Source organism: Lepidochelys kempii, chromosome 20 (genome assembly GCF_965140285.1).
Source record: "Lepidochelys kempii isolate rLepKem1 chromosome 20, rLepKem1.hap1, whole genome shotgun sequence".
Classification (NCBI taxonomy): domain Eukaryota; kingdom Metazoa; phylum Chordata; order Testudines; family Cheloniidae; genus Lepidochelys; species Lepidochelys kempii.
Genome location: NC_136399.1, coordinates 469,157 through 496,110, shown reverse-complemented (window position 1 = coordinate 496,110; position 26,954 = coordinate 469,157). Strand labels below are relative to the sequence as shown.

The 26,954-nt window shown below is 44.8% G+C and overlaps 2 protein-coding genes across 8 annotated transcripts in view; one reads left to right on the top strand and one right to left on the bottom strand.

Annotated features, from left to right (window-relative positions):
* CERS5 (ceramide synthase 5) overlaps positions 1–26,954 on the top strand; it is a 44,239-nt gene that overhangs the window by 586 nt on the left and 16,699 nt on the right. For 3 of the 4 annotated variants that reach the window (XR_012155711.2, XM_073318480.2, XM_078849476.1), the window contains exons 2-5: positions 19,065–19,170; positions 22,248–22,378; positions 25,378–25,435; positions 25,957–26,007. Coding sequence is in view for 3 of the 4 variants with exons in the window: in XM_073318480.2 (XP_073174581.1) it covers positions 19,065–19,170; positions 22,248–22,378; positions 25,378–25,435; positions 25,957–26,007 (346 nt within the window). In the remaining variant the exon portion in view is untranslated. The remainder of the gene's footprint in view (positions 1–19,064; positions 19,171–22,247; positions 22,379–25,377; positions 25,436–25,956; positions 26,008–26,954) is intronic. The other variant, XM_073318481.2, reaches the window with a different exon arrangement.
* The window catches only part of COX14 (cytochrome c oxidase assembly factor COX14), a 40,165-nt gene continuing 22,715 nt past the window's right edge, over positions 9,505–26,954 (bottom strand). Inside the window, exons 2-4 of one of the 4 annotated variants that reach the window (XM_073318482.2) lie at positions 26,686–26,804; positions 10,802–11,360; positions 9,505–10,132 (exon numbers count right to left, since the gene is read on the bottom strand). In XM_073318482.2, coding sequence (XP_073174583.1) covers positions 10,023–10,132; positions 10,802–11,360; positions 26,686–26,688 — 672 coding nt within the window. In that variant the 5' untranslated portion in view covers positions 26,689–26,804 and the 3' untranslated portion in view covers positions 9,505–10,022. Of the gene's footprint in view, positions 10,133–10,801; positions 11,365–11,857; positions 12,159–26,685; positions 26,805–26,954 lie in introns of those variants that run through there. The other 3 variants (XM_073318485.2, XM_073318486.2, XR_012155712.2) reach the window with 3 other exon arrangements.

Sequence of the window (26,954 nt, the reverse complement as noted above, 5' to 3'; positions counted from 1 at the left end):
GCCCCCCCTCCCCCCCGGGGACCGGAGCCGGGGAGCCCCGCGCGCGCGCGCCCCCCTCCCCCCGGGGACCGGAGCCGGGGAGCCCCGCGCGCGCGCGCCCCCCTCCCCCCGGGGACCGGAGCCGGGGAGCCCCGCGCGCGCGCGCCCCCCTCCCCCCGGGGACCGGGGCCGGGGAGCCCCGCGCGCGCGCCCCCCCTCCCCCCGGGGACCGGAGCCGGGCAGGGCCAGACACAGCTCTCCAGAGCATCCCCAGGGACTGGCGTTGAGGAGCCAGCCCCCCCAGGCACACCCACCCACAACCTCTTGGGGCCAGGGCCAGTTCTCTACAACATCCTTAGGGACTAGAGCTGAGGAATTGGCCCCCCAGTGCACTTCCTCCCCTGGGGAAAGGGCTAGGGAGAACTCTCCATAGAATTTTCCAGCACCCCACGGGGTATGTTCCAAGCTGTCCAGGGAGAGCTTTCCAGAGCCCACATAGGGACTAGACTTGGGTACCTCACAGGGTGTGCCTCGAACGCCCTGGGAGCAGGGTTGGAGAGAGGTTTCCAGAGCATTTTCCAGCCCCACAGGAACCAGAGCTGTGCATCTCCTGCCTTTGGGGATTCCACCACTCATCTATGCAGGGGACATCTTCCCCGCTAAACTCAGGTGCAGCTCAGGCTCCCAAATTCTCAGGATCAGAGACCTGCATCTTTAGATGTTGTATGTCAGGGAATGGGAGAGGTTCCTCTAGGTGTGGTACCTGGGGAAATCTGCCTATCAGTAAAGGCTTGGAATGATATTTTCTTACTTACCAGAAGTGTTGTGAGAGTTAATAGCCATGAGACACTGGGAGATTTTCAGCCATATGGTAGTATGCAAGCTTTATTTGTGTGTGAATTGCTACCTTCTGACTAGCCTGTTTGTTGAACATCTTCTGCAGTTCAGAAATACTGTTATGAGTCTGAGCAGGGTGACAGAATGACATTGGTAGAAATTGAAGTCCCCTTTAGCCACAGGAAAAATATAGCATGGGCAATAGCAGGGCAAGCTTCCTCCACTCTGTTCTTCCAGCATATCTCAAATCTGAATGTAGACAGGTTTAATTCAGCCCTTGGCCCCTTTTCTCAGACTGCCAATGAGGGAGCCAGGTAGTCCCAACTGTGGCACTAGTTTTTGTGATGGGAGACACCTATCCACTAACCACTCACCAAACCCACTTTGTACAGGTCACCAAACAGCCTTCAGGTACCTATAGGTACGTCTACACAGCAAAAAATAGATGAGTCTTATAGCCTGGGTCAGCTGACTGAGACTCCTCTGTGGGGCTAAAAATAGCAGGTGTAGCATGTTGAGGCTGGAGCCCAGGCTCTGAAATCCGGTGCGGGGATAGGTCTCAGAGTATGGGCTCCAGCCCAAGCCCAAATGTCTACACTTCTGTTTTCAGCCCTGCAGCTTAAGCCCTCTGACCGTGGGTCAGGTGCATTAGGGTTTTGGTTGTTTTGCTATGTAGGTGTATCCCATGACTCTCGATCATTAACAACATAGCTGAAGTTTGTGACAATATCAATCTCTTAACCCTTTCATCCTCTCATTAAAATACGCTTATTTGCTGCAGATGTGCTCTTGTGCAGCCCTCCAAGCACAGCCAGGTTAGCGGTGTGGGGGACATACTCTATGAAATGTTCAGTCCACACTCGCTAATAAAACACATTTGAAATTGTGTGATGTGATATCTCTGGATTCTTAAAGATCCTTCTTGTAAATTTATTCTGGATGTGCAAATTAACTTTTTTGCTAATGCTCTGTGAACTTGCCATTCTGTGATGCGCTTCCTAGATTTTTGGATCTTCTTTACATGCAGTTCAAAGATGGATGTGGGCCTTGTGGGGTTTAAGTCAAAACATTTATGCAAAAACGTATCTTCACATCTCAATGTGTGATTTAGGATATAGACTTCAATTGCTTTTACCACTTGGCCTGCACAGCTGTTGGCCATGCTGAACTGCTTCTTCTGGGTTGCAGTTGCTAATAGTGAAAGAGTGAATAGGTTGATACTATTTAGCAATTCTATTCATTCTCAAAGCTGTTTGTTACAGCTTTATCTCTAGACTTAAGAAACGGAGAACAGTGGGTGTAGGAATAGCATCCTGTGTAAAAAAAAAACAACCAAAAACCTGAAAGCATAGAATCTTATTCATATTTGTGTCAACTGCATGAAGAAAGGGAAATGTACTGAACAGTATCCAAAGTAATTCTTTGAGGTAACACCCAGTTAGGATTTAAAAAATCACACACATGCATCCGATGAAGTGAGCTGTAGCTCACGAAAGCTTACGCTCAGATAAATTGGTTAGTCTCTAAGGTGCCACAAGTCCTCCTTTTCTTTTTGCGAATACAGACTAACATGGCTGCTACTCTGAAACACACTACACTGTTACTATGTGAGGCTTTCCCTCTGAAGGATGTGGGGAGTTGTTTGCCCAATCCCATTTACGCTATAAAACATGAAGCTTAGTCATGTCTCTTGATGCTTGCTTCATGTACAGTAAACCTTCGTTAAGTTTGCATGAAAATAAAATGGAATATTACGTAACACTAGAAAATGTACTGCAGGGATGTACTGCAGGGAGCAGCTTTGAATTTGCAGGAAAATGCACAACATGATCTAGGGCTTTTACATCTTTGAAGTCTGACATCCGGATGTGTTGTTGCTTCAGGCTTGCGATGGTTCAGCCAAGTACTCTGAGAATTCAGTTTTCTTTCATTTCAGTGCCTGTAAAGCTAGAAAAATTGTGATTGTAGGCTAACCCAGGATACTTTCTTCAGACAAGTGAAATGCAATTGCTTGCTGCTGTCCTGCACTTGAATATTTTGAGTGCTTTGTCCATCACTGCATCTGACCCAAAGCTAAAGATAAAAAATGGTTAGCTCTGCCACAGTTTCCTTGTAAAACTCACCAGAGTGCAGAAAAAATAGATGACTTGCCCACCTGGTCTGTTACTTTGTTAAACGCCTCCTAGTTCCAAGCAAATAATTGCACCATATATTGCATCTTGATGATGGGGGACCTGCATATGGCTTAAAAAACATTGGAATGTCTCTCCTCTCATTAGAGTTTCAAATTATTCATAAATAATAGACATGAAAAATGTTTGTTCTTCTAGTCTGGTGCATGAGTTCCCTGATTGTTTCTCATTGTACAGCCAAGTGCAGGTCAGATTTTATGCATAGGTGACATAGAAGGGGGGTGTTCGGCATTGTTTCCCAAAGGGCTTTTACACAGGGAGACAACACAGGGGAACTAACCAGATAATTTCTCTGTGCAACAAGGCAAAACCTTTTATTTATGAAAAGGGCTGTAGAAGGAAACTCACTAGGGAACGAGTCAGTTTCCTTTTGCAAACTTTATATGTAAAGTGCTATGGGTTTTGAGCCAGCATAAGTGATCTAGGACATGAAAGAAGGGGGGGGGGGTGAAGGGGAGAAGCAGAAAAAGGAAAAATATAGAAGAAAAGGCAGAGGAAAGAAGAAAATAGAACAAAACACTAACAGAAAAAGCAACTGTCTGCCCTTCTGTCTCTCCCTCCCTCCTCCCTCCATCCTGCCCTCAAAAAAAAAAAAAAAAAGCGGGGGTTGGGGGGACAAGCATCCCAGAATTCCTTTGCTCTGCCTTCTGAGGCTCATCATGCCATCCAATGCAAAGCACCTGGGGGCACAGTTCCCATCTTAGAGTGCCAGGGCTGGTCCTGGCCAAGGGTCCACACTCGGTAGCAAACAATGACAGGAAATTGTGTGATGTAATGTTCTGTGTTACAGGGATGTTGCAGGGGTCAGGATGGAATCCCTCCTCCTCTTCCCATGTACAGCACTGAATAACTGGCCCAGGGATATTTGTTTTGGGTAGAAGTGCAGAATATTATAATTTTCCTTTGAAGCATCAGGTATTATTAGCTGCTGGCAGAGACAGTGCCACACTTGATCTAGTACAGGAGCTTCCCTGTTAACACTTTTCATCATCACCATAACTTCTGGGTTATGTTTTCTGGCTTTGTGGTTCATCTACATCTGAGAGCTTTTCTATACCTTTAATGAATGTTTTCATACCTCTATCCCACTATAGGTCAGGTTTAGTTTGTATTTTGCAAAAGCATATCACGGGTCATGCTGATACCTGGCTTGTTTTTCTAAACTTGCTGCCTATTCATGTAAGTGGGTGACTCCAGGTCCTTGTGTTGTGAAGGGGTAAAGGACACTGCCTTATTCACTTTCTTCACACCATTCATGATCTTATAGACCTCTATTATATCCCCACCTTAGTAGTAGGGTGCCACAAGTACTCCTTTCCTTTTAGATTAACAGTTCCAATCTTTAATCTCTCCTCATGTGGAAGTTGTTCCATACTCCCAATAACTTTTTTGTTGCCCTTTTCTGTATTTTTCCAATTCTAATGTATCTTTTTTTGAGATGGGGGTGATCAGAACTGTAGTCAGTATTCAAGGTATGGGCATACTGTGGCTTTATGTAATGGCATTATAATATTTACTGTCTTATATATCCCTTTTCTAATGGTTCCTAACATTGTTTTTTGACTGCTGCTGCAAATTAAGCTGATGTTTTCAGAGAATATCCACAATGACTCCAAGAACTTTTTCTTGAGCTCACAGCCAATTCAGACCCCCATCATTAGTATAGCTGGGACTATGTTTTCCAGTGTACATTACTTTGCATTTATCAACTCTTCCCTTCTATTCCTCCTCCCACCTCACCACTTTGAACATGTCATAAATGTTCACATTTATCTAATAAAATCCCATTGTGCACATACTACCTTCCAAACCTTGGGAATTATTAAATCAAATGGCTTCCTTGACACATAATTGGCAGTAACACTGATGACTCAGAGATTGAACTGTATTTGCAGTTCTTTTGCTTTCTGTGGCTTTCTCCTTCCTCCTCTCATTCCCCCATTCTTTCTTCAGCATTATGAGGAAGTGTGGGTTTTCTTCTTTGAATGGTTTGTTACAGCAACACACAAGTTTCTCTTCTAACTAAATATCATCTTGATGCAGAGAGCAGTTTACAAAGAGATCTGTGAATCTTTAAGTTGACTGTAAACAGGGAGGTGTCCCCAGCAAGCAGTGTATTCCTGTCTGGCTAAGAAATCTCCCTGGATTTTTGCTTCCCATAAGGCAGAGTTGAAAATTAGTGTCTTGTAAATCATTTACATATCTAATAAAGTGAGATTATGAAGGAGAGAGGCTGCACAGAGGCTCAGCCTCTGATCTTGAGAATGCAATTTGGTAATTGGATCCCAGCTGCTGAAAGGTGCATTGGTCATAAATTTTATTATCTAGGGAAAGTTTTTTGTGTGTATGTCTTTTCTTTCAAGCTGGGGTGGGGACTCAGCAGGCAAAATAGAATGTTGCCCTGTTGGAGGTTGCATTTGGGAAGGAGAGCTCTTCAGAGAAGATATTTGTGCTCTTCAGGAGGAAGAAAAGACAATGCAGACCATTCAGAATCCCCAACCTCTGTTTTGTCCCCATTTCTGCCTTGGTTGTCCATCAGGCAGACAGGGAAGGTGGTTGTCTTGATATTTTTGGGAGAGCAGAAAGTTAGACTGGGCATTTGGGTGAGAATTGAGTGAACAAAATATATCTCCAGTGGGATGAATCACAGTGCCTTGTTAATTCTGAGACTGCTACCGTGGCAGATTGCAGAGTCGGTAGGACAGCTCCTTGAGATATTTTGAATTGCCATTGACTTTAAAGGGCCATACTGATACCCACATCTCTCCCAGTTCTGGAATCCATAGCACCTGAGTTGTTGCTGACTGACCTGACCTAGTCTGCATTCACCTCGTGATATGTCTCCTGTAGTGTTAGGGTATGTCTACACTGCAGCGTAAGCTCAGGGTTAGTAGAACTTGAGTTAGCAGACCCTGGGTTTGTTAGCGTTGGGCTTGAGTGTCTACGCTCATTTGTAACCCAGGTTAGGAGTTGTTGAACTCTGGGTCCCAAACTGAGTGTGCAACGTATCCTCCTGGGGTCCAACCACCCATATCCTAGACTTCCTAGTGCCCTCCCAATATGTGGTCAAATTCTAGCCTTTTGTTAAAGGGAAAACTTGACTGTCCAGCAGATGAAAATAGCCAGCCTGTGGGATTGGGGAATACTTTTAGTGGACTCCCAGAGCACGAATCTAATGGGGCTGCATCTACACTGCAAAGCAACAGGGTTTGAACCCTGGACATCAGCTTGACTCAGGCTCAGACCTTCCACTCCTGTGGAGTCCTGGGATCTGGATTAGCATGATTTGTGTGTAGATGGAAGGAGAGGTTAGGCTTGAGCCTGAGTTCAAATCCTGGGCTTACACTGCAGTGTAGACATGCTCTTAGAGAGAGACACAGAATAGTTGTTCAGATTCTTTTCCGCATGCTGAAACTTCAGGCCCCTGGAATGCTTTTCTATCCCAGTTTTGGGCAATTTACTAACATTTAAGTTTCCCGGTCTCTAAAATGGGGTTAATGATACTTAGTATGCTTTGTAATGTACTTTGAAATCCTCTAATGAAAAGTGCTGTTCAAGTTCAAAGTATGAAGATCACTGCACTCCTCACTTTATACACTTGTGCTCTGCAGTGACCTGTTGATGCCATCTCTAGCTGTGGATTGAGTTTATTGCAGGTTGTAGTATGGATCTTGTAATGTACAGTTTGCTAGCATTTGTCAACAATAAATGCATTGTACAACCCAATTTACAAATAGAGACTCCTGATATCTGACCTAAAATCTAAGTTGCATTGCTCTCTCCGTAGTGAGAGTTGTTTGCGTATTAGGGCATGGCTACACTTGCAGATGTAGAGCACTGTGAGTTAAACCTGCCTTTGTACAGCGCAGTAGGGAAAGTGCTGCAGTCTGTCCACACTGACAGCTGCAAGCGCACTGGCGTGGCCACATTTGCAGCACTTGCAGCGGTGTTGGGAGTGGTGCATTGTGGGCAGCTATCCCACAGAGCGACTCTTCCCATTCTGGCGCTGGGGCTTGTGGGAAGGGGGCGGGAAGTGTGGGGCATTCTGGGTCCTGTCCCAACGCCCCATGATGTATCAGTTCGCATCCCAGCATTCCCTTTGCTTCCATCCACATTTGGAGCCATCTTTCAATGTTTTTTGTACTGTGTGCTCTGTCTTCCCTTTCGGTCTGCGGGAATGGAGCCCAAACTGCTGAGGAATATGCTGACAAGTCTCGTCAGTGCGTCACGTTTGGCAGTCAAGTTATTCCTTAAGATCCAAAGTGACAGTGAGGACTCAGACGATATCGACTCGAGTAACACAAACGACACAAGTTTGCTTGCGGCATTCACGGACATGCTCACCACCATGGAACGCCGCTTTTGGGCTCGGGAAACAAGCACTGAGTGGTGGGATCACATCGTCATGCAAGTCTCAGATGACGAGCAGTGGCTGCAGAACTTTCGGATGAGAAAAGCCACTTTCATGAGACTGTGTGAGGAACTGGGGCCGGTTTTATTCAATATCTTCATAAATGATCTGGAGGATGGTGTGGATTGCACTCTCAGCAAATTTGCGGATGATACTAAACTGGGAGGAGTGGTAGATACGCTGGAGGGGAGGGATAGGATACAGAAGGACCTAGACAAATTGGAGGATTGGGCCAAAAGGAATCTGATGAGGTTCAATAAGGATAAGTGCAGGGTCCTGCACTTAGGACGGAAGAACCCAATGCACAGCTACAGACTAGGGACCGAATGGCTAGGCAGCAGTTCTGCGGAAAAGGTCCTAGGGGTGACAGTGGACGAGAAGCTGGATATGAGTCAGCAGTGTGCCCTTGTTGCCAAGAAGGCCAATGGCATTTTGGGATGTATAAGTAGGGGCATAGCCAGCAGATCGAGGGACGTGATCGTTCCCCTCTATTCGACTTTGGTGAGGCCTCATCTGGAGTACTGTGTCCAGTTTTGGGCCCCACACTTCAAGAAGGATGTGGATAAATTGGAGAGAGTCCAGCGAAGGGCAACAAAAATGATTAGGGGACTGGAACACATGACTTATGAGGAGAGGCTGACGGAGCTGGGATTGTTTAGCCTGCAGAAGAGAAGAATGAGGGGGGATTTGATAGCTGCTTTCAACTACCTGAAAGGGGGTTCCAAAGAGGATGGCTCTAGACTGTTCTCAATGGTAGCAGATGACAGAACGAGGAGTAATGGTCTCAAGTTGCAGTGGGGGAGGTTTAGATTGGATATTAGGAAAAACTTTTTCACTAAGAGGATAGTGAAACACTGGAATGCGTTACCTAGGGAGGTGGTAGAATCTCCTTCCTTAGAGGTTTTTAAGGTCAGGCTTGACAAAGCCCTGGCTGGGATGATTTAACTGGGAATTGGTCCTGCTTTGAGCAGCGGGTTGGACTAGATGACCTTCTGGGGTCCCTTCCAACCCTGATATTCTATGATTCTATGAACTCGCCCCCACCCTGCGGTGCAAGGACACGAGATTGAGAGCTGCACTGATGGTGGAGAAGTGGGTGGCTATGACAACCTGGAAGCTGGCAACTCCAGACAGCTACCGATTGGTCGCTAACCAGTTTGGAGTGGGGAAGTCAACCGTTGGAATCGTGTTGATGCACGTTTGCAGGACCATTAATCGCATCCTGCTCAGAAGAACCATGACTTGGGATAACGTGCATGATTATGGCTGGCTTTGCACAAATGGGTTTCCCTAACTGCAGAGGGGCGATAGATGGGACGCATATTCCAATTCTGGCACCAGCCCACCTAGCCACTGAGTACGTTAATCGGAAGGGCTATTTCTCTATGGTTCTCCAGGCGCTTGTGGATCACTGTGGGCATTTCATTGACGTTAATACAGGCTGGCCTGGAAAAGTGCATGATGCACGCATCTTTCGGAACACTGGCCTGTTCAGGAAGTTGCAAACCAGGACTTTTTTCCCAGACCAGAAGATCACCATAGGGGAAGTCGAAATGCCCATTGTGATCCTTGGAGACCCCGCTTACCCTTTGATGCTGTGGCTCATGAAATCCTACACAGGGAGCCTTGACAGCAGCAAGGAGTGGTTCAACAACAGGCTGAGCTGGTGCAGAATGACTGTGGAGTGTGCTTTTGGCCGTTTAAAGGGTCGCTGGTGTTCTCTGTATGGGAAGCTGGACCAGGCTGATAACAGCATCCCCATGGTTATATCCGCGTGCTGTACCCTCCATAACATTTGTGAAGGGAAGGGTAAAAGATTCACTCAGGCATGGAACTCGGAGGCTCAACACCTGGAAGCTGAATTTGAACAGCCAGAGAGCAGGGCTATTAGAGGGGCCTAGCGTGGGGCTGCAAGGATTAGGGATGCCTTGAGGGAGCAATTTGAGGCTGAAAGCCAACAGTAATCTCACGGGAGTGAAGTGCGTTAGGAATCTGTGTTTGCTACGTATGATACACTGACTTGCAATGGCTGTTGCTTTCCTCGGCTAAGGTTTTTCTTTTACGTTATGCAATAATAAAGAATGTTTTCAAAGCCAAAAAATCAATTTATTGTAAAGAAACACAACACATCTGCTTGGGAAACACAAAGGGCAAGGGGGTGGGGTGGGGAATGGTGCAATTACAGATTTGCATATGTCCTGTCTGGAGTGCTGTGCAATGTGTGCTGCACTTCAGGATGGCTACACTGCACGGTGATGGGGGCTGAGTGCGGTGGGTCAGGGTCGTAGTGTTCAGGGCTGGGTGGTGAAGCTACAGGTGTTGGAGGCAGCGGGTGGCGGTAAGAACCTGGATGTTGGGCAAAGTGGTTTGGAGGTGACATGGGGGCACCAGGGAAAGAGTTTTGGGACAAGGGCTGCAGGGTGGGGCGGGCGTGGTAGTGCTCTGCCTGCATGGCTACGAGTGCCTGGATCGAGTCCGCTTGGTGCTCCATGTTGCTTATCAACTGCTCTATGCTTTGGTGCCAGCGATCCGCATTCTGCTGGCGGACCCTCCTTTCACTCTCCCGCCACTCCTGTGCTTTTTTTATTTCCATTAGTTGAATGCTACATTACTTCATGCAGCATGTCCTCTTTGTTTCTACGTGGCCTCTTCCTGATTCTTTGCAGCCCCTCGGCCGTGGATGACATGGATGGCTGAGATCTCAAGGTTGCATCTGTAAAGGCAAAATGCAACACTTAACAGAGGCAGCATTGTTCACACCAGACAGAGCAATGATTTCCCCCGTACTCAAGGGCAAGCACAGTATACACAATAGCATAATTTGCCTGTCCCAAAGCAAGCGCACATAACCCACCAGAGCCCCAAAATGGTGAGTAAGCACAGGGTCAAGTGTGACTGATTGTTTCACAGCTGTACCGTCCTCTGGGTTTCTGTGTCTTAGGGAGAGCCAACAGTGGCAGGGGGCCCCTATACTGAACACTGTCCCCACATTTTCCACAGGAGTTCGTCCTGGAAAGTATCTCGCTGCTGAGGGTGACCAGTAGAAGACCCTCCCTTGCTTCCCTATAATGCGGCTTCCGCCCTGGCCCATATGCAGCTTGCCTGTGTGCAGCAATGGTCCCCCCCACCCCTCACGGCACAGTGGCACGGACAAGTTAGCCTTACCGGGACGAGGACAACAGTGGCTCTCCTGAAAAACCTGCGCAAGCGCATTGCCCAGTTTCTGGCTGAGACTTTTGAAGAGATCACTGAGGCCGATTACCGCGATGTGAGAGAGCACATCAACGCCCTATTCCGCATCTATACATGCATGCAGCCCTAACCCTCCTCACCCCAAGAGCCCGCACTGAATAACTTCCTTCCGAAAATAAAAGCCGCTTACCGGGAACCTCCTCTGGTGTTTGTCCTTCCCCAAGCACTGGCCGCCGCAACTGGCTACCTTCCTCCTGGCTTGAGAACAGCTCCTGGCTGCATGCCTCTTGGGATGCCGGGGTGTCTTCCTGTGCCGGAGCACCCTCACTCCCGCTTTGTTGCTCCTCCTCCTGCCTTGTTGCACTGGCCTCTGAGGTGTCCATGGTGGTACTCGGCATGGAGGTGGGGTCGGCCCCAAGTATCGCATCCAGCTCTTTGTAAAAATGGCAAGTCGCGGGGGCAGCACCGGAGCGGCGGTTTGCCTTGTGAGCTTTGTGGTAGGCATTCCACAGCTCCTTCGCCTTAACCTGGCACTGCAGTGCGTCCCAATCATGGCCCCTTTCCATCATGTCCCTTGATATCTGCCCGAAGGCATCGTAATTCCTACGGCTGGAGCGCAGCTGGGACTGGACAGCTTCCTCCCCGCAAACACTGATGAGGTCCAGTACCTCACCATTGCTCCATACTGGGGCTCGCCTGGCGCGCGGAGGCATGGTCACCTGGAAAGATTCGCTGAGAGCACTCCACGCCTGGCTGAGCAAACAGGAAGGGATTTTTCAAAATTCCCAGAGAATTTAAAGGGTGGGTCTGACAGTTGGTCACCTGAGGGCTGGGCAGTAGAGTTCAAAGTGATGACCAGAGTGGCTAGAACAGGCATTGTGGGATACTTCTGGAGGCCAATCACAGCGCAATAACGGACCAGGGCATCCACGCTGGCACCGTGGCGTTCCAGCAGTGGCGCAGCAAACTTTATTCCGCTCACCGAGATGGAGTACGAGCAGCGCTGTAGCCGTGGAGACAGAGCGCTCTACGTGCCTTCCAGTGTGGCTGGGTAGTGAGCTAGGGTGCCTGGGGTTCCTTTATTGCGCTGTAATTCGCAAGTGTAGCCAAGCCCTTAGATTTATTGCTTTTGTGTTCAGCCTTCAAAGCAATCTTGCTCAAATGAGGGATAAGTAATTCAGCTCAGGGAAGTATCGGGGGTAGCCGTGTTAGTCTGTATCCACAAAAACAACAAGGAGTTCGGTGGCACCTTAAAGACTAACATTTATTTGAGCATAAGCTTTCGTGGGTAAAAAACCACTTCAGCTCAGGGAATGTTCTGTGGGTTGTCAGCAGACAGGAGTTCTTTAGGAATGGTGGGCAGAAGGACCAGGGGCATTTCTATAACATTTAGTCTTGATCTTTCACCCAGTCCACATGATGATGATTTTACTTAAGTTTTCCTCCACTTAACACTGGACAGCTGTGCAGCAGAATTAGCAACACAATTAGCACACACAGAGAAACACCTCCGTTAAAACTCAAACAAAAAAATCCGTTGACTGGACCTGTAGAAAGTGAGGGAAAAATAACAAATATGGGACAAGCAATAGTTAAACTAAAAATCAATGTTTGTAGTAGAGCATCATCTTGAGGTATTTAAGTGTGGAAAGTTGGACTGGGACAGGTCTCAGAGGGGGTGGAGTGGGAAGGAAAGAGTCCCACATCCACCACAGCAAAGGTGCATTTGCTTGCCAACTTGAGATGCAATGGCGAGAAAAGTGAAAAGCAGGCCTTTCAAGAGTGACTAGTGATTTTGGGTGTCCAACTTGAGGTGCCTTAAAAGAATTTCAGAAAGTGCTGAGCTCCTCCCCTCTAATAATCAGCTGCCTTAAAGGTGTCTCAAGATGCGTGCACAAAATCACTAGTCTCTCTTAAATCTTGGACATTATTTGAGTGCTCCCTGGGTCAAGATTCCAGGAGAAAGTCTTTAATGTATCTGAGGCCTATAAAGTTTAGGAGTGTAAAAATGAAATAAAAATAAAATAAGTGTCAAATTACAATAATTCTCTTCACCTTTATAGGCACCCATTGTAAAGAATTCAGGCCCAGTGTTGCTTAAACTAATGAGCAGACATGTTGCTACCTTTAGAGCAAGCTGTAAGTGATGGAGGTTCCTTGCTGAGAGTTGCAGTAATCCAGTCTTGAAGCTACATGCTGCTGTTACAAGGTTGTAATGGAATATAGTGCTAAGGTTGTGCAAATTGTGCATCTCAAAATCCACTCTTGGTGCCCAGGGAATATTCTAAAGTGACATCAAGATTTTTGAGCTTGCTCCCACAAAATCCCCTTAAGTGGGAACATATGAGGATGTTCTCTTTATCTTGACAACTTCTACCCAGCAGCAAGACTGGTTTTCTCAGGGTTAAGAGAAACCTATCCAACTGGCAAAACAGAGACCATACCTGGAGCCGTAGGGCAAGAAAAATATAACAGCCTGCAGATAATATTTATTCTACTTTTAATTATGGTTATGCATCAAATATGCCCACCCTGGACAGGAAATTGCTAGCAACAGCCATGTTGGAAGATGGTTGTCAGTCGCAGTTCTGGTTGAAAACACTGTTGCTAGCAGAGTTGTTAAAGATATAGTATAGACAGAGCCAAAATGCACTCTCTTAAAAGTGGTGATGAATTCCACAGCTGTCATCCGATGAAGTGAGCTGTAGCTCACGAAAGCTCATGCTCAAATTGGTTAGTCTCTAAGGTGCCACAAGTCCTCCTGTTCTTTTTACAGCTGTCGCTAAGTTTCTCACCTGCTTCTGAGGCTTTGCCTACACTCCCTCGCTTTTAGCGACACGGCTGTGTGACCACAGCCATGCTGCTAAAAGCGCACAACGTAGCTGCTGTTTGTCCGCAGGAGAAAGCTCTCCTGCGGACAAAAAGCATCCATCTTCCACCCCCCCCCCCCACGAGTGGCAGCAGCTTTGTCGACAGGAGAGCGCTGCTGCCAACAAAGCGCTGTTCACACAGGTGCTTTACGTCGGTAAAACTTTTGTTGTTCGGGGGGGGGGGGGGGAGTTTAACACGCTGAACAACAAAAGTTTTGCCGACAAAGTTCCAGTGTAGACAAAGCCTTAGACACAGCCTGCCTCTACTGCTGTCTGTGCCCCATTTGCTTGTGTTGCTTCTTATCCCTGTGTGTTTTGTTATGCACCCAGCATTCCTTTATAGCTGCTCTGTAGGCTTTCTGTGTGCTTGTCTGAACAAGCCAAGGTCTGTTACATTCATAGCCTGGGGCAACCTTTTATTACTTCTAAATAGTCATCTTACCTTTTGATGTTTTTAAAATCAGCTGTTTTTTCCCTAGGCCATTTGAAAAAAAATTACCTTTGTTTTCAAAGAATTCAGCTATCCAGGAATATCCTGGTATGAAGTTTTGGTAACAAAAGAATAACATGGCTGTCAGCCTAAAGTTATCACCCTCAAAACTTTGTCCCAAGAAATTTTTATCCCTTATCTATGCATCTTTCTGTGAAGAAATAGTTAGTAATTTAATGGTTTGATTCCCCCGCCCCCTCAAATGCATCAGATCTTGAGTTTTAAAATAATTCCAAGATAACGACAGTGGTGAAAATATTTGAGACCCATGTAAGATTGAAACCAATATTTGTCTCCACTTATTTGAGTCCACCTACCCACCTTACGATTTTCTCCTTTAAAAAGGAATACTCTGAATTTTTTAAAAAAAACTAACCAAATCTATATGTTCATAGACAAACTGAGGAGGAGTCAAGATCTTTAACCATAGCTTTGTCTTAGTTCTAATCAAAGATGGGCAGGTAACATCCCACAAAATGAAAAGAAAACGCTTGAGATCTTAAGGTTCCATATATATGCTATATAGCCACAGTTGTAACTAGCTCGTTATTTGTCTAACATCTCTTCATCCCACTGAAGAGGACAGTTGAGAGTGATCCGATCAGAAGGTTGATATGTTCCAGCAAGAAACATTGTTTTTCCATAAGAATTTGATATAGATCATGACTGCTCTGCTGGAGCCATTCTGAATTGGGCAAATACGAATAGCATGTATTTGCCTAATGCAACTGCTGCTGTTTGTCTTTTTCCATCTTAGAATACTCAAGGAGCTGACTGAGGAGATATATGAGCCATTAGCAATTATCATTACCAGTTATCTTTGAAAAGTCATAGAAGATGGGAGACCTTCCACAAGACTGGAAAAGGGCAAATATAGTGCCCATCTATAAAAAGGGAAATAAGGACAACCCAGGGAATTACAGACCAGTCAGCTTAACTTCTGTACCCGGAAAGATAACTGAGCAAATCATTAAGCAATTAATTTGCAAAACACATAAGAGATAATAAGGTGATAAGTAATAGCATGGATTTGTCAAGAACAAATCATGTCAAACCAACCTGATAGCTTTGTTTGACAGGGTAACAAGCCTTGTGGATAGTAGGGAAGTGGTAGATGTGGTATATCTTGACATTAGTAAGGCTTTTGATACTGTCTTGCATGACCTTCTCATAAACAAACTAGGGAAATACCTCCTAGATGGAGCTACTATAAGATGGGTGCATAACTGGTTGGAAAATCTTTCCCAGAGAGTAATCATCAGTCGTTCAGTCATGCTGGAAGGGTATAAAGAGTGGGGTCCCACAGGGATCAGTTCTGGGTCCGGTTCTGTTCAATATCTTCATCAATGATTTAGATAATGGCATAAGAGAGTACACTTATAAAGTTTACAGACGATACCAAGTGGGGGATCGCCTGGTGCGTGGAGCAGGCATGGTCACCTGGAAAGATGCGCTGAGACCACTGCACGCGTCACCGAGCAAACAGGAAGAGGACTTTCAAAATTCCCAAGGAATTTAAGGGGTCGGGCTCATGGTTGGTCACCTGAGGGCAGGGCAGTAGAGCTCAAACCGATGACTAGAGAGGCAAGAACAGGCATTGTGGGACACCTCCCAGAGGCCAATCGCAGCGCTACAATCGACCAGGGTGTCTACAGTGATACAACCCTGATATTCTCTGATTGATTCAGTGTCACCACGGCGCTGTAGCCCCGGCGCAGAAAGCTGTACACCTCTTGTTGCGGTGGTTTTTTTTACAGCACTGCAACTGTGCAGTTTCTGCACACTAAGTGGCTTGGCAGTGTGTACACCTCAGGAGTTACACTGCAGAAAGCTGCTTTCCTGTGCAGAAACTTGCCAGTGTAGACAAGGCCTAGGTATTTTCAAAAGTAATGGCACTACAAAGGCTTCAGCATTCACCACGGTATGCATCGGATGAAGTGAGCTGTAGCTCACGAAAGCTCATGCTCAAATAAATTGGTTAGTCTCTAAGGTGCCACAAGTCCTCCTTTTCTTTTTGCGGATACAGACTAACTCGGCTGCTACTCTGAAACCAGCACTTAGTTTGGACATTCACACCTATGTGAGCTTTTGTTTTTCAGTCCCTCCTTTATGAGTGACATACACTGACTAAAGTAATGTCTGTGGGTGCTACAGTGTGTAGACTCTCCACACAATGATGGAAGGGGTTTTTCCAGCGCTGCACGAACTCCACCTCCCTGAATGCCGGTAACTAGGATCAACAGAAACATTCTGCAGCAGGGGTAAGTTGACATGACTTCGATGCTCAGGGGGGTGAATTTTCCACACCTCTGAGCATCATAGCTATGTCGACCTAACTTCTAAGCTTAGACCAGGCCTAATGTTCTTATTTAGTAGCTCAGCTGGTGTTGACAATGATTGAGGATTGTAGTGTATGCAAGGGTTTGTCTTCACTGTCATGTTAACTCTAGTTATAACTAGTGTTGCCCCCAGCTTGAATCTTATCAACGTACAAAAACCCTTAACCAGAGTATAGTGATGCTTTTAACTTGAGTTGGCTGTCCCATTAGGGGGTACAGAGTACAACTTATGTCAGCACAGCTTGTCATCTGCTAACACAGTAATTGTGCCACTTGAGTTTTATTTAGCAGTGTGGCTGGTCTCACTTGAGTTGACTCTGCAGTGAAAAGGTACCCTATGGCTTCAACATCACTTAAGAATTTTCCCCTGTCAGTTAATTAGAATATTTATGTTGGTGTTTTTACTGCTTTCTGATTTTACTTAGGATTTTTATTATCTGTTGATCTGTGTAAAAAATAATCATCTTCGTCATCTCTGGACCAGAGGAAATACGGCATTTTTGGCTTTATTTATAAAACAGGGGCAGTGTTTATTAATAGTCATCTCTCCTTAGACTCTGCAGAGACTGTTAGACTGTAGGGAGGGAGCAACGTTTTAGCTCCCATATGCAGAGTTCTTTAATTCAGTGACAATTCTACATAAGTCTTCCAGCCAGGAAGCAGCTGAGGCTCAGGGACTGTTTACTTTTTCCTGGTGCTTGAGCTGAAAGGGAGAGTCATGAATAACCCCTCTTCCTGTTGTGAAAGCTATTGTTCCACTAATTGTGGTAGTTCAGAATCTTCTCCAGATTATCTGTGGAGTTTCAATTCATGTTTTCAAACTAACTTTCTCTAGAGCAGTGTGTGGAGAGGAGGGGGGAAGATCATAGAAAATAGAACTGGAAGGGACCTCAAGAAGTTATCAAGTCTAGCCCCTTGCTCTGAGGAAGGATCAAGTAACTCTAGAACCATCCCTGACAAGTGTTTGTCTAACATGCTCTTAAAACCCCCCAATGATGGGGATTCCATAACCTTCCTTGGAAGCCTATTCCAGAGCTTAACTACCCTTATAGTTAGTTAGAAAGGTTTTCCTGATATCTAACCTAAATCTCCCTTTCTGTCGGTTAAGCCCATTACTTCTCATCCTACCTTCAGTGGACATGAAGAACAATTGATTAGTTCTTTTTATAAAAGCCTAACATATTTGAAGACTGTTGTCAGGTCTTCTAACCCTGTTAGAAGTTACCATTTAAGTAATGACGAAATCCTGTTTTCTGTTTATACTTGGGGACCTGTTGTCATATGTTAGAAATAAAACCTCCTATCTATCAATAAAACTAAATTATTTTGATAAATTGGAATTTCCACACTGGACAGGAACAACCTGAAATTAATACAGTACTCTTCCCTGTTTAGGGGATTGTTTAAGACTCTTCTCAGTCATCCTTCTTCCCTCTGGAGCAAGACCACTTCTGAACTGTCCTTAGAGGGAGGGTGGTATTAAATAGACCAGAACTGAAGTGGATGTTTATTGAATCCGGACAACACCCCTGCTTAGGAGGTTGGAGGGTGGGGGTGAGGTTAAATTCAGTAGTGTCTGTAAAGTACTTGGAGGCCTGTGCTGGCAGGCACGATATTGATGCATGCATGCGTGTGTTGGTCAGAATCTAAATAATAATACTCTACAAGAATGAAGTTCTGAAGGATAACTTGCTTCTTTGGGCACCAGTTGCAGCATCTCCATCTGAAAAAATAGCGTGTCTGCATTCCTCTTGCAGACCAGAAGGTACTTTTCAGAGTGTCACAGCAACGGAAAAGAGATTGCTGAGAGTTGCTAGGGACCTACTCAAATTTTCAAGATTAACTACATGCCTCTCCCTCTCTTCATGTACTTCTACCCCAGGCTTTTTGTGTACTTTGTGTACTTCTACCCCAGGCTTTACTAGCAACTTCTTCCATTTCTTTCTTCCTATCATTTTCCAGGATTATGTGGCTTCCATTTTAGAGAGTTATGGATTATTGGGTGTTGGTTTTAAAATGTTGGTGATGTATACCTTTATTCAGTGGACTCCAAGCTCTTTACAAACTTTAATTAAAGCCTCACAACATCTATGGCAGGTAGAGCTGGGAAAATGAGGCAGTTTGGCAGAGCTGGGAATAGAAACCTTTCCAAAGGTTTTCCAATTCCCAATCCTATGCCTTACCCATAAGGACATCTTTACCCTCTTCTTCCTTAAGGAGTACATTCAAATTCTCCAACACTTGTCCCATATGTTACAATTATGTATCCATTCAGAAGCATTTCAAACTCTGGTTCCAATAAGGTGTTGGCTTCCTCCATTTCTAGAGGTGGTTCTTCCAGATCGCAGGTAAGAAACATTAGTGAGGAAGCTTGTCCTGCTGCAGCTGCACTAGTGCTGTGAATGTACAGCAGACCTCGGTCTGCAGGGCTCCATCTAGCACTAAAACCCTCTGCTGCTGAGGAGAGAAATGCTATAATACAAACTCACCAAAGAGACTATCCCGTAACCCTCTGCCCCATCTGTTCTCACTGCATTACTCTGTTCCTTGGCACTGGCAAAAGAAAATCCTGGGGCCAGCAATTATACAGTACCAGCTTGAAAAAGGTTGCATTGGGCAAAAGGGGCGCTTTTCTTGAAAAGCGTGTTTTGGGTAGTATGGACTATTTGTGACCACTAGAGCCAAGATAATTTAGTCTCAGAGAAGGGAAATTAATTTCTTATTTTAATCGGACTCTTCCTTTGGGATTTTCAGGTTTATTGCCAAACCATGTGCCATAAAGCTTGGCGTTCAAGACCGTGGACCTCATAGAGCTCAGCCCAATGCAATTCTAGAGAAAGTGTTTACATCCATCACTAAGGTAAGTCACTCTTCAGGTTCTGCGAGAGGTTCAGGCACATAAATGAAAACTGGGCCTCTTTTCTCTTGTTGCCTTAGGGAAATACACTGCACAGCTCACATAACTCTCTGATGGGAATTTGTGTACAAAAAATACTGGTTTCTCTTGGTAACTTTTGCTCCTTGCTTTAGTTCACATATGCCTGTGTCCACCTCCTTCCCTGTTTCCGGCAGTGTTTTTAGTTCTTTCTGTGCTTGAGCCACCGTGTTGCAAGCAGAAGAGTGGTTTGATATGAACAAAGTGAGAATGTGAGTTCTTTCAGGCCCCTGAATTTCTGTACAGGGTGTAACTCTCAAATTTCCAGTGTTCACTAAGAGACTCCCCTGCATTTTTCACTCTCTCCTTGGAAGTTACCACTCTCTTCCTTGGGGACTATTCTTGTGCTGGTCTTGCTGGTCAGTCCCACAGATGCCTTCTCCGGATTACTTCTGCAGACTTGGATAGCTTATCACTACAGAAATCTAATTGTAGAAAGAAAGCAGTTCAATAATAAATGCTAACAGAAGAGTACAGTTGAGGGATAGACCATTGAATGTTGGCAACAGATTTTCTTCTGCTTATTCTATCGCAAAAAAGTGAACATTCTGGGATGTATTAGCAGGAGTGTTGTAAGCAAGACACGAGAAGTAATTCTTCCGCTCTGCTCTGCGCTGATTAGGTCTCAACTGGAGTATTGTGTCCCGTTCTAGGCGCCACATTTCAGGAAGTATGTGGACAAATTGGAGAGAGTACAGAGAAGAGCAACAAAAATTATTAAAGGTCTATAAAGCATGACCTATGAGGGAAGATTTGAAAAAAAATAGGTTTCTTTAGCCTGGAAAAAAGAAGTCTGAAGGGGGACATAACCGTTTTCAAGTACGTAAAAGGTTGTTACAAGGAGGAGGGAGAAAAATTGTTTTTCTTAACCTCTGATGATAGGACAAGAAGCAATGGGCTTAAATTACCGCAAGAGAGGTTTAGGCTAGACGTTAGGAAAAGCTTCCTAACTGTCAGAGTGGTTAAGCACTGGAATAAATTGCTTAGGGAGGTCATGGAATCTCCATCATTGGAGATTTTTAAGAGCAGGTTTGGCAAACACCTGTCAGGAATGGTCTAGATAATACGTAGTCCTGCCATGAGTACAGGGAACTGGACGAGATGACCTCTCAAGGTCACTTCCAGTCCTATGATTCCTCTCAGCCACTCTTTCATTTGAATATCTGCCTGTTATGCTGTTTCACTTTTGAATGACTGAATCCTGCAGATTGTCCATAATTTGTTGAATACTGACTGTTAAACTGATAAAATCAGACTTCCGTGTAAGGAAATAAAACAGACTTCTATATTCAGCTATGGTAACATTGCCAGCTATTCTGAGAGAGAATCTTCTTAGTGAGTGCAATGGTAGATGTTAAAGTGTCCCCAGTAAAAACTAGTCTCATTGGAGCTTAACACTGGGTTTGTTATGCAGCCTGACTTGCAGATAAGTAGGAGGAGGTTTGTGGTTTGCCAGTGTTAGGGAGGAAGCTCATGTATCAGTGTCTTTGAAAGTAATGTTTAAAATTAAACACACACCCATGGGGGGAACTGCACTGTTCAGAACTTAAAACAAAACTTCATTTGCCTGGACTGCTACAGCTGTTACTTACTATTGGCTTAGATCTGAGGAATCGGCACAGAGGATGACTTTGATGTGGAAAAAATTTATCACCTCTTCTGAAAGTAGTGTTCTATAAAACAAGCCTTATGACTTTTCCTTTTAGATGAGTGCAGATGCACTCCCAATGCAGAAACATCCTTTCCAGGTAGCCTAAGCCCCTAAAGCCTACGTGAAAGGGAAAATATGGGTGTGACGGAATTGCAGAAAGGTGGCAGTAGTTCTAGCACTTCACCTTTAGAACAATTATTTTTCTGTCATTCTGATTATGTTGAACAATATGTGGTGGCCCTCTTTGCTAGTTCAGCACTCTGCGTATCAGTCCGGTTTTGTGGATAAACTTAAGTTGTGAAACCTGTTTGGCTTCTTTCAGTTGTAGTAGTTCCCTGGCAAAGCTTATTAAAAGGACTAAAATTAACTTGACCTACCTCAGCAGTGGTCATTTGTAAAGGTTTAGTTCATTTTGTCTGCTCTTCTATACTAACTCATGTCGCTATTTAAAAAAACAAAATCTATACTAGTGAAGCCCCCAGTCAGAGATTGGGTTATTCAGTATCAAACTGTTCATGTGAGAGAAATATGTTATATTTGTGAAGTTATAAACAGCAATCTACAGAAATGTCAACATCTGTGTATTATGCCTGTGGAATTCATAAATACTTAAGATGGGCCAAATCTGAGCCTTTATTTCAAATCGAGAGACATTGTCATGTCATGACTATCCACTCCTGCTACTCCTAGGGGGATTCAGTGCTGATCATATCAGTGGAATGCTCAAGTTTTTATGGGTTTCAGAGTAACAGCCGTGTTAGTCTGTATTCGCAAAAAGAAAAGGAGTACTTGTGGCACCTTAGAGACTAACCAATTTATTTGAGCATGAGCTTTCGTGAGCTACAGCTCACTTCATCGGATGCAAGTTTTTATGCAGATTTCTGCCGACAGACCAGAGCAGCTTGCTAAAAATTCCCTGTGTCCTGTACTGTGTAATGCTAGTTACACAGTAAACAATATACCAGCTATCAGTGTTACTGTTCTTTGTTGCTGTGGGAGAATTGGAGGAGAAATAGGGGGGGAAGCGTTGAACCACTTACTTTTAAATAATGTATCTGAATTCTTGTTATGGTGGGTAACATGCGTGTGAAGGCTAAATGTGAATATAATTTTTATTTTTTTTTTTTAGTGGTAAGAGTTCAACAGATTTCTCCTTCTAAAATTGAATTTTTAGCAGATTACACCTTTCCTAGCATGATTTTTCATTCTCTTTCTCTACATCTCAATTTTGTGACAGAGGTCAGAGTTTAGAGGGGAAATGTCTCAGACAGAAGACTGGGAGAGAAAGAAGTCTCTGTGGAAGGTTGGGGAGGCAGAAGAAATGTCTGACTTTTGTTTCATTTCTTCTCAGTGTCCAGATGGAAGAAGGTTAGAAGGTTTGTCAAAGCAGCTAGACTGGGATGTTCGAAAGATCCAGCGCTGGTTTCGCCATCGTAGGAACCAGGACAAACCCACCATCCTCACTAAGTTTTGTGAGAGCATGTAGGTTTGTGCAGAGATCAAAATATGGCCTCAATTCAAGCTCCACTTTTGCACTGTATTTTAACTGAAATTTTTGAATTTTTATTGTAATTTGGTGTCTTTCGGTATTATGTGAAGTGTAAAGATTTGCGCGCATCTCCTTGTGTCAGGATACAACGTTGCATGGCTTTTTGTCCCTTGTGTCCTCTGCAGGTTGTCTGTCTTTGGATGCCACTCAGTCCTCCGTCTGAGAAGCAGCTTGTTCAGGCTCCTTTCAGGCGAACAAAATGTCCAACTGTAGTCCAAAGTCCAAAAAGCCCCCTATCCTGTGGGCCCTGAACTCAACTGTTTCCTGGGGTTCCACTGCCTTTACTTGGCTCTGGTATCAAGTACGTTAGCCTCCAGCAGACTCTGGCACTTCAGCCTTTCCCAGGAGCCCCCTTTCCTGTCTGCTCCCTGCAGCTTCTCTCTAGACTGAACTCTCTCAGCCTATTGATAACTTAACAGTCACCCAGGCCTTATCACCTGATTCTTCTTCTGATCCACACTCTTGCTGACAAGTAACTAATTAGTGCCCAGGTGGAGTGACTGTGCTTAACTGGCATTTAACTCTTTCTCACAGGTGATGGGGGTTCACTCCATCACAGAGAGAAAAATGCCAACCTAACAAGTTTCCACCCAGACCAACAGAGAGAAAATTAAAATGGCTTTTAGCATGCTGTCATATCAATTGATATGTGTACCATGAGACACCAGGACAGCTCTACAGGAATATTTATGGACTCAATAGCCAATGATCCCTTTCTAAGAGAGGCTTGCATAGTGGACCATATCTCTCATGCAGATGGTAACACTTCACCTTGTGTATTCAACCGAGTAACTCCCCTCAAGACAATGGTGAGCTGTCTGGACAGTCTGATTTCCTAGACAAGACACTTTCCTGAACTGACTTCATGGCTTAGGCAATGGCACATGTTGTATGGACGCTTTCTGGATTCTTGTTCCGTCTCACTCTCACTTTAGTTCATTATCTTGCTTTTTGCATCTTTCTGTCTAGGTCAGGGATTTGGCAACCTTTGGCATGGCTCCCATCAGAGTAATCCGCTGGCGGGCTGCGAGGCATTTTGTTTACGTTGACTGTCCTCAGGCACAGCCTCCCGCAGCTCCCAGTGGCCACGGTTCGCTGTTCCTAGCCAATGGGAGCTGCGGGAAGCAGTGGCCAGCACGTCCCTGCAGCCTGCACCACTTCCCTCAGCTCCCATTGGCCAGGAACGGCAAACTGTGGCCACTGGGAGCTGTGGGGAGCCGTGCCTGCAGACGGTCAACGTAAACAAAACGTCTCGCAGCCCACCTGCGGATTACTCTGATGGGCTGCATGCCGAAGGTTGCCGACATCTGGTCTAGGTACTTACATGACCCCCCCACATTGCTGTAGTTTCTGAACACCTTTCCCTGCTCCTCCTGTGGTGGTTTCTCTTTCCCAATCACTTCCTTAATATCTTCATGTAATTCTTACCCAACGTTCCCCCCTCCTCCCCATGCAAGTAAAGCTTTGTATACTTAGAGGCACCAGATGAGATGGACAAATAGGAATGGGAGGAGGACTTCCCCTGTATCTCTCTTAATTGGCTTGCAAGTGTAGTTTGAAACATGTTATGTGTACTAGGGCATCTGCTGTGCGCCTACGGTCACAATTCAGGGCAGCTGCACCTATATTTTCCCTTAGTTGTCCAGCAGCGGCACCCACTGTCAGGTTTCTGGCCGCCTAGCCATTGCCTTTCTTGGGTGGAGATCCTCATCTGTCACCACCTTGACCAGAGTATTTCCAGGCTGAACAGTTCCCTGCCTTCACTGTGTTTTTTTTCCAGCCTAAGCAGGCCTGCTTAGCTTCTCCCTTTAGAGTTGGTACACAGTGTAATTGCAGACAGTTCTAAGTTACCCCACAGGACTTCCTATGCAAGTCTATTTAATTCTTAGGGTAAAAGCACTACAGTGAAAACATTAAAGCCAATAGAAGTACCTACAGACATGCTAATAAGCTTACCAGAGATCACCCCAACTGGCTCTAACATGGCGTCTGGCAGGTGAGCCCTTCAGACCCCAAAGGGCTCTCTCTTTTGTGGTCATAAGTTCATAACAGCTTTAGCTCAGAACTAGCACTCAGTCTTATGGGGCCTCAGTAGGCCAAGTCCTTCCAATTCTTCCCTAGGTTCCACAGGTCATGTCCAGTTTTTGGATCACAAGGAAGGCCCTGAGTCAGGTTCCATTCAGGCTCTTTATTGAAAAAATCTGTGTTTTATCTGTTAGTCCCTGGAGAATCCAAACTGGGTCTTTGAGTTGTCCTCCTGTAACAAGGGATCATCAGACACGAAGTCCCTTCCCTTGGGGCGAAGCTTCCAAGGCTGAGTCTGTACATCAGGGTGTGCAATCCCCTTCTCCCCAGTACCTCCTAGGAATTCCACTTCAGACACTTCCTGGGACAATGTGTGTGAAGTTCCTAATCCTTCCCAGAGATTGTATTAGTCAGTCCCCTAGAGCAGTTGCATACAATTCCACAATAACACATACATAATTTCATTTTAAATACAGTGAACCCCAAAGTATTGAAATTAATTCCATAAGGTTTGTCCAGGGTATTGTCATATATGTCGCAGTAGATCACAATGGTTTCTTCAGAGTTGTTGCCTTAGCATATGTTCATACTGAGATGTATAACTTGGCATTAACCTTGGTATGTATTTCCAAGACAATCTGTAGACTTTTTTTTGGAACTGTGCTGTTTGTTTGATTCTTATATAAATATTTTTATTTTGATGGACAGATGATGTTCCAAAGGGCAATATCAGTCAATTTGCCATGTATGGAGGATTGCACATTAGTGGCTGAAAACTCCACTCCTGTAACTGCCAAATTTGGTTCCATTTATAATGATTCCAGCTTTTGCTACACAAACATTAAACATAAAATGCTGATTTAATTTCAAACATTTAATTTTTTCCCTTTCTCATTTCCATTCCCAGGTGGAGGTTTACGTTTTATTTAAGTATATTTTCTTATGGACTCAAATTTATCTGGTCGGTGAGTTCAGTTTTGTGTGTTTTTTCTTTCACTGCTTGCTCCGAGTGACATAATATGGGACTAAAATAGCAAGAGTTCAGTGGCCTCAGATCTTCCTTATGCTTCCTAGTCAGAACTCTTGTGTGTGTTCATTTAGAGTCATGTCTTCACAAAACAGGAAAAGCTGTCAGAAATGCTAGAAGACTCTCTTCTCTGATGCCAGAATAGGATGGGCCTGTCCATTCTTAAGCATACTCTGTTTTCTCACATAGATCCATCTCTCTGGGCTGTCTTTGCAGAGAGTTCTGCAAAGCTCTACGTTTCCACTTTGAATTTTTATGTGAACAATGGCATGTTTTTGCATGCAAAAAAATGGCTTTCATCTCTGTGAAACCCCAGAATAAATGTAGCTGAGACCAAAGACGCAAGGTGAAGACCTTTGAAATAGTATTGTGGTGTAGGGGTGGAGTTATTTAATTGGCCAAAACCAGAGCATGTGGGGAAAAAATTGCTAGTAGGATAATCTCTTCTTTTCACTCTAGTCACCCTGGTTTTGGGACACACGACAATGCTGGTACAACTACCCTTTTCAGGTAAGATATATATTTACTAATTCCATGGAGGAGAGGTCCATCAATGGCTATTAGCCAGGATGGGCTGGGATGGTGTCCCTAGCCTCTGTTTGCCAGAAGCTGGGAATGGGCGATGGGGATGGATCACTTGATAATTACCTGCTCTGTTCATTCCCTCTGGGGCACCTGGCACTGGCCACTGTCGGAAGACAGGATACTGGGCTAGATGGACTTTTGGTCTGACCCAGTATGGCCATTTTTATATTCTTATGTGTGATGCTCCTGTTTTCTGAAGTCCCTCAGTTTTGAGAACTGAACCCTTTGCATGTCTCCAATGTTATTCCATGTGAATGGTGTCAAATTGAAATTTGAGAGATCTAAATGCCTCTCACTGCCCACAGAGCAGATGCAGTACAGGCTGCAACAAGGTAAACTTCTAGTCCATTAGTTACTGCTCTGCTCAGGAAATTTCACCTCTGAGTGTGGGAGTGGAGTTCTCCCCTGGCCCATGCAGTTCTTAGCCTTTGAGCTAAGACTGCCCACAAAGGGGTAGTTGTGATGTGGTATTTTTCATGGTATAGAGTCACTGGTTCATCAAACCGAACTGATCACCATCTCATATATTTTAAAGCAAATTTCCCTATCTGGTACTTAATTATTAAAAGTAGAGCAATTTTACAAATGTACTTATACCAGTACCATTAATTGCAGTTTTCTTTTTGCCCTTCATTCAGCTCAGATAATTGTAGACAGCCAATCAGGTTCCCCTCCTTGTTCTTCCACTCCAACAGGAGGCCACAGCTCTTAGGTTGCAAACACTGAAAGGGAATTTTATTCCTTTAAAAATAAATCTAAACCATAGACTTCTGTTGATTTATGTTTTTTTTTTAAAAAACAAGTTTAATTTGGGACTTTTAACTTACCCCCCTCTACCCCCTCTTCTCCAGAAGGCTGGGGCCACAGGAGAG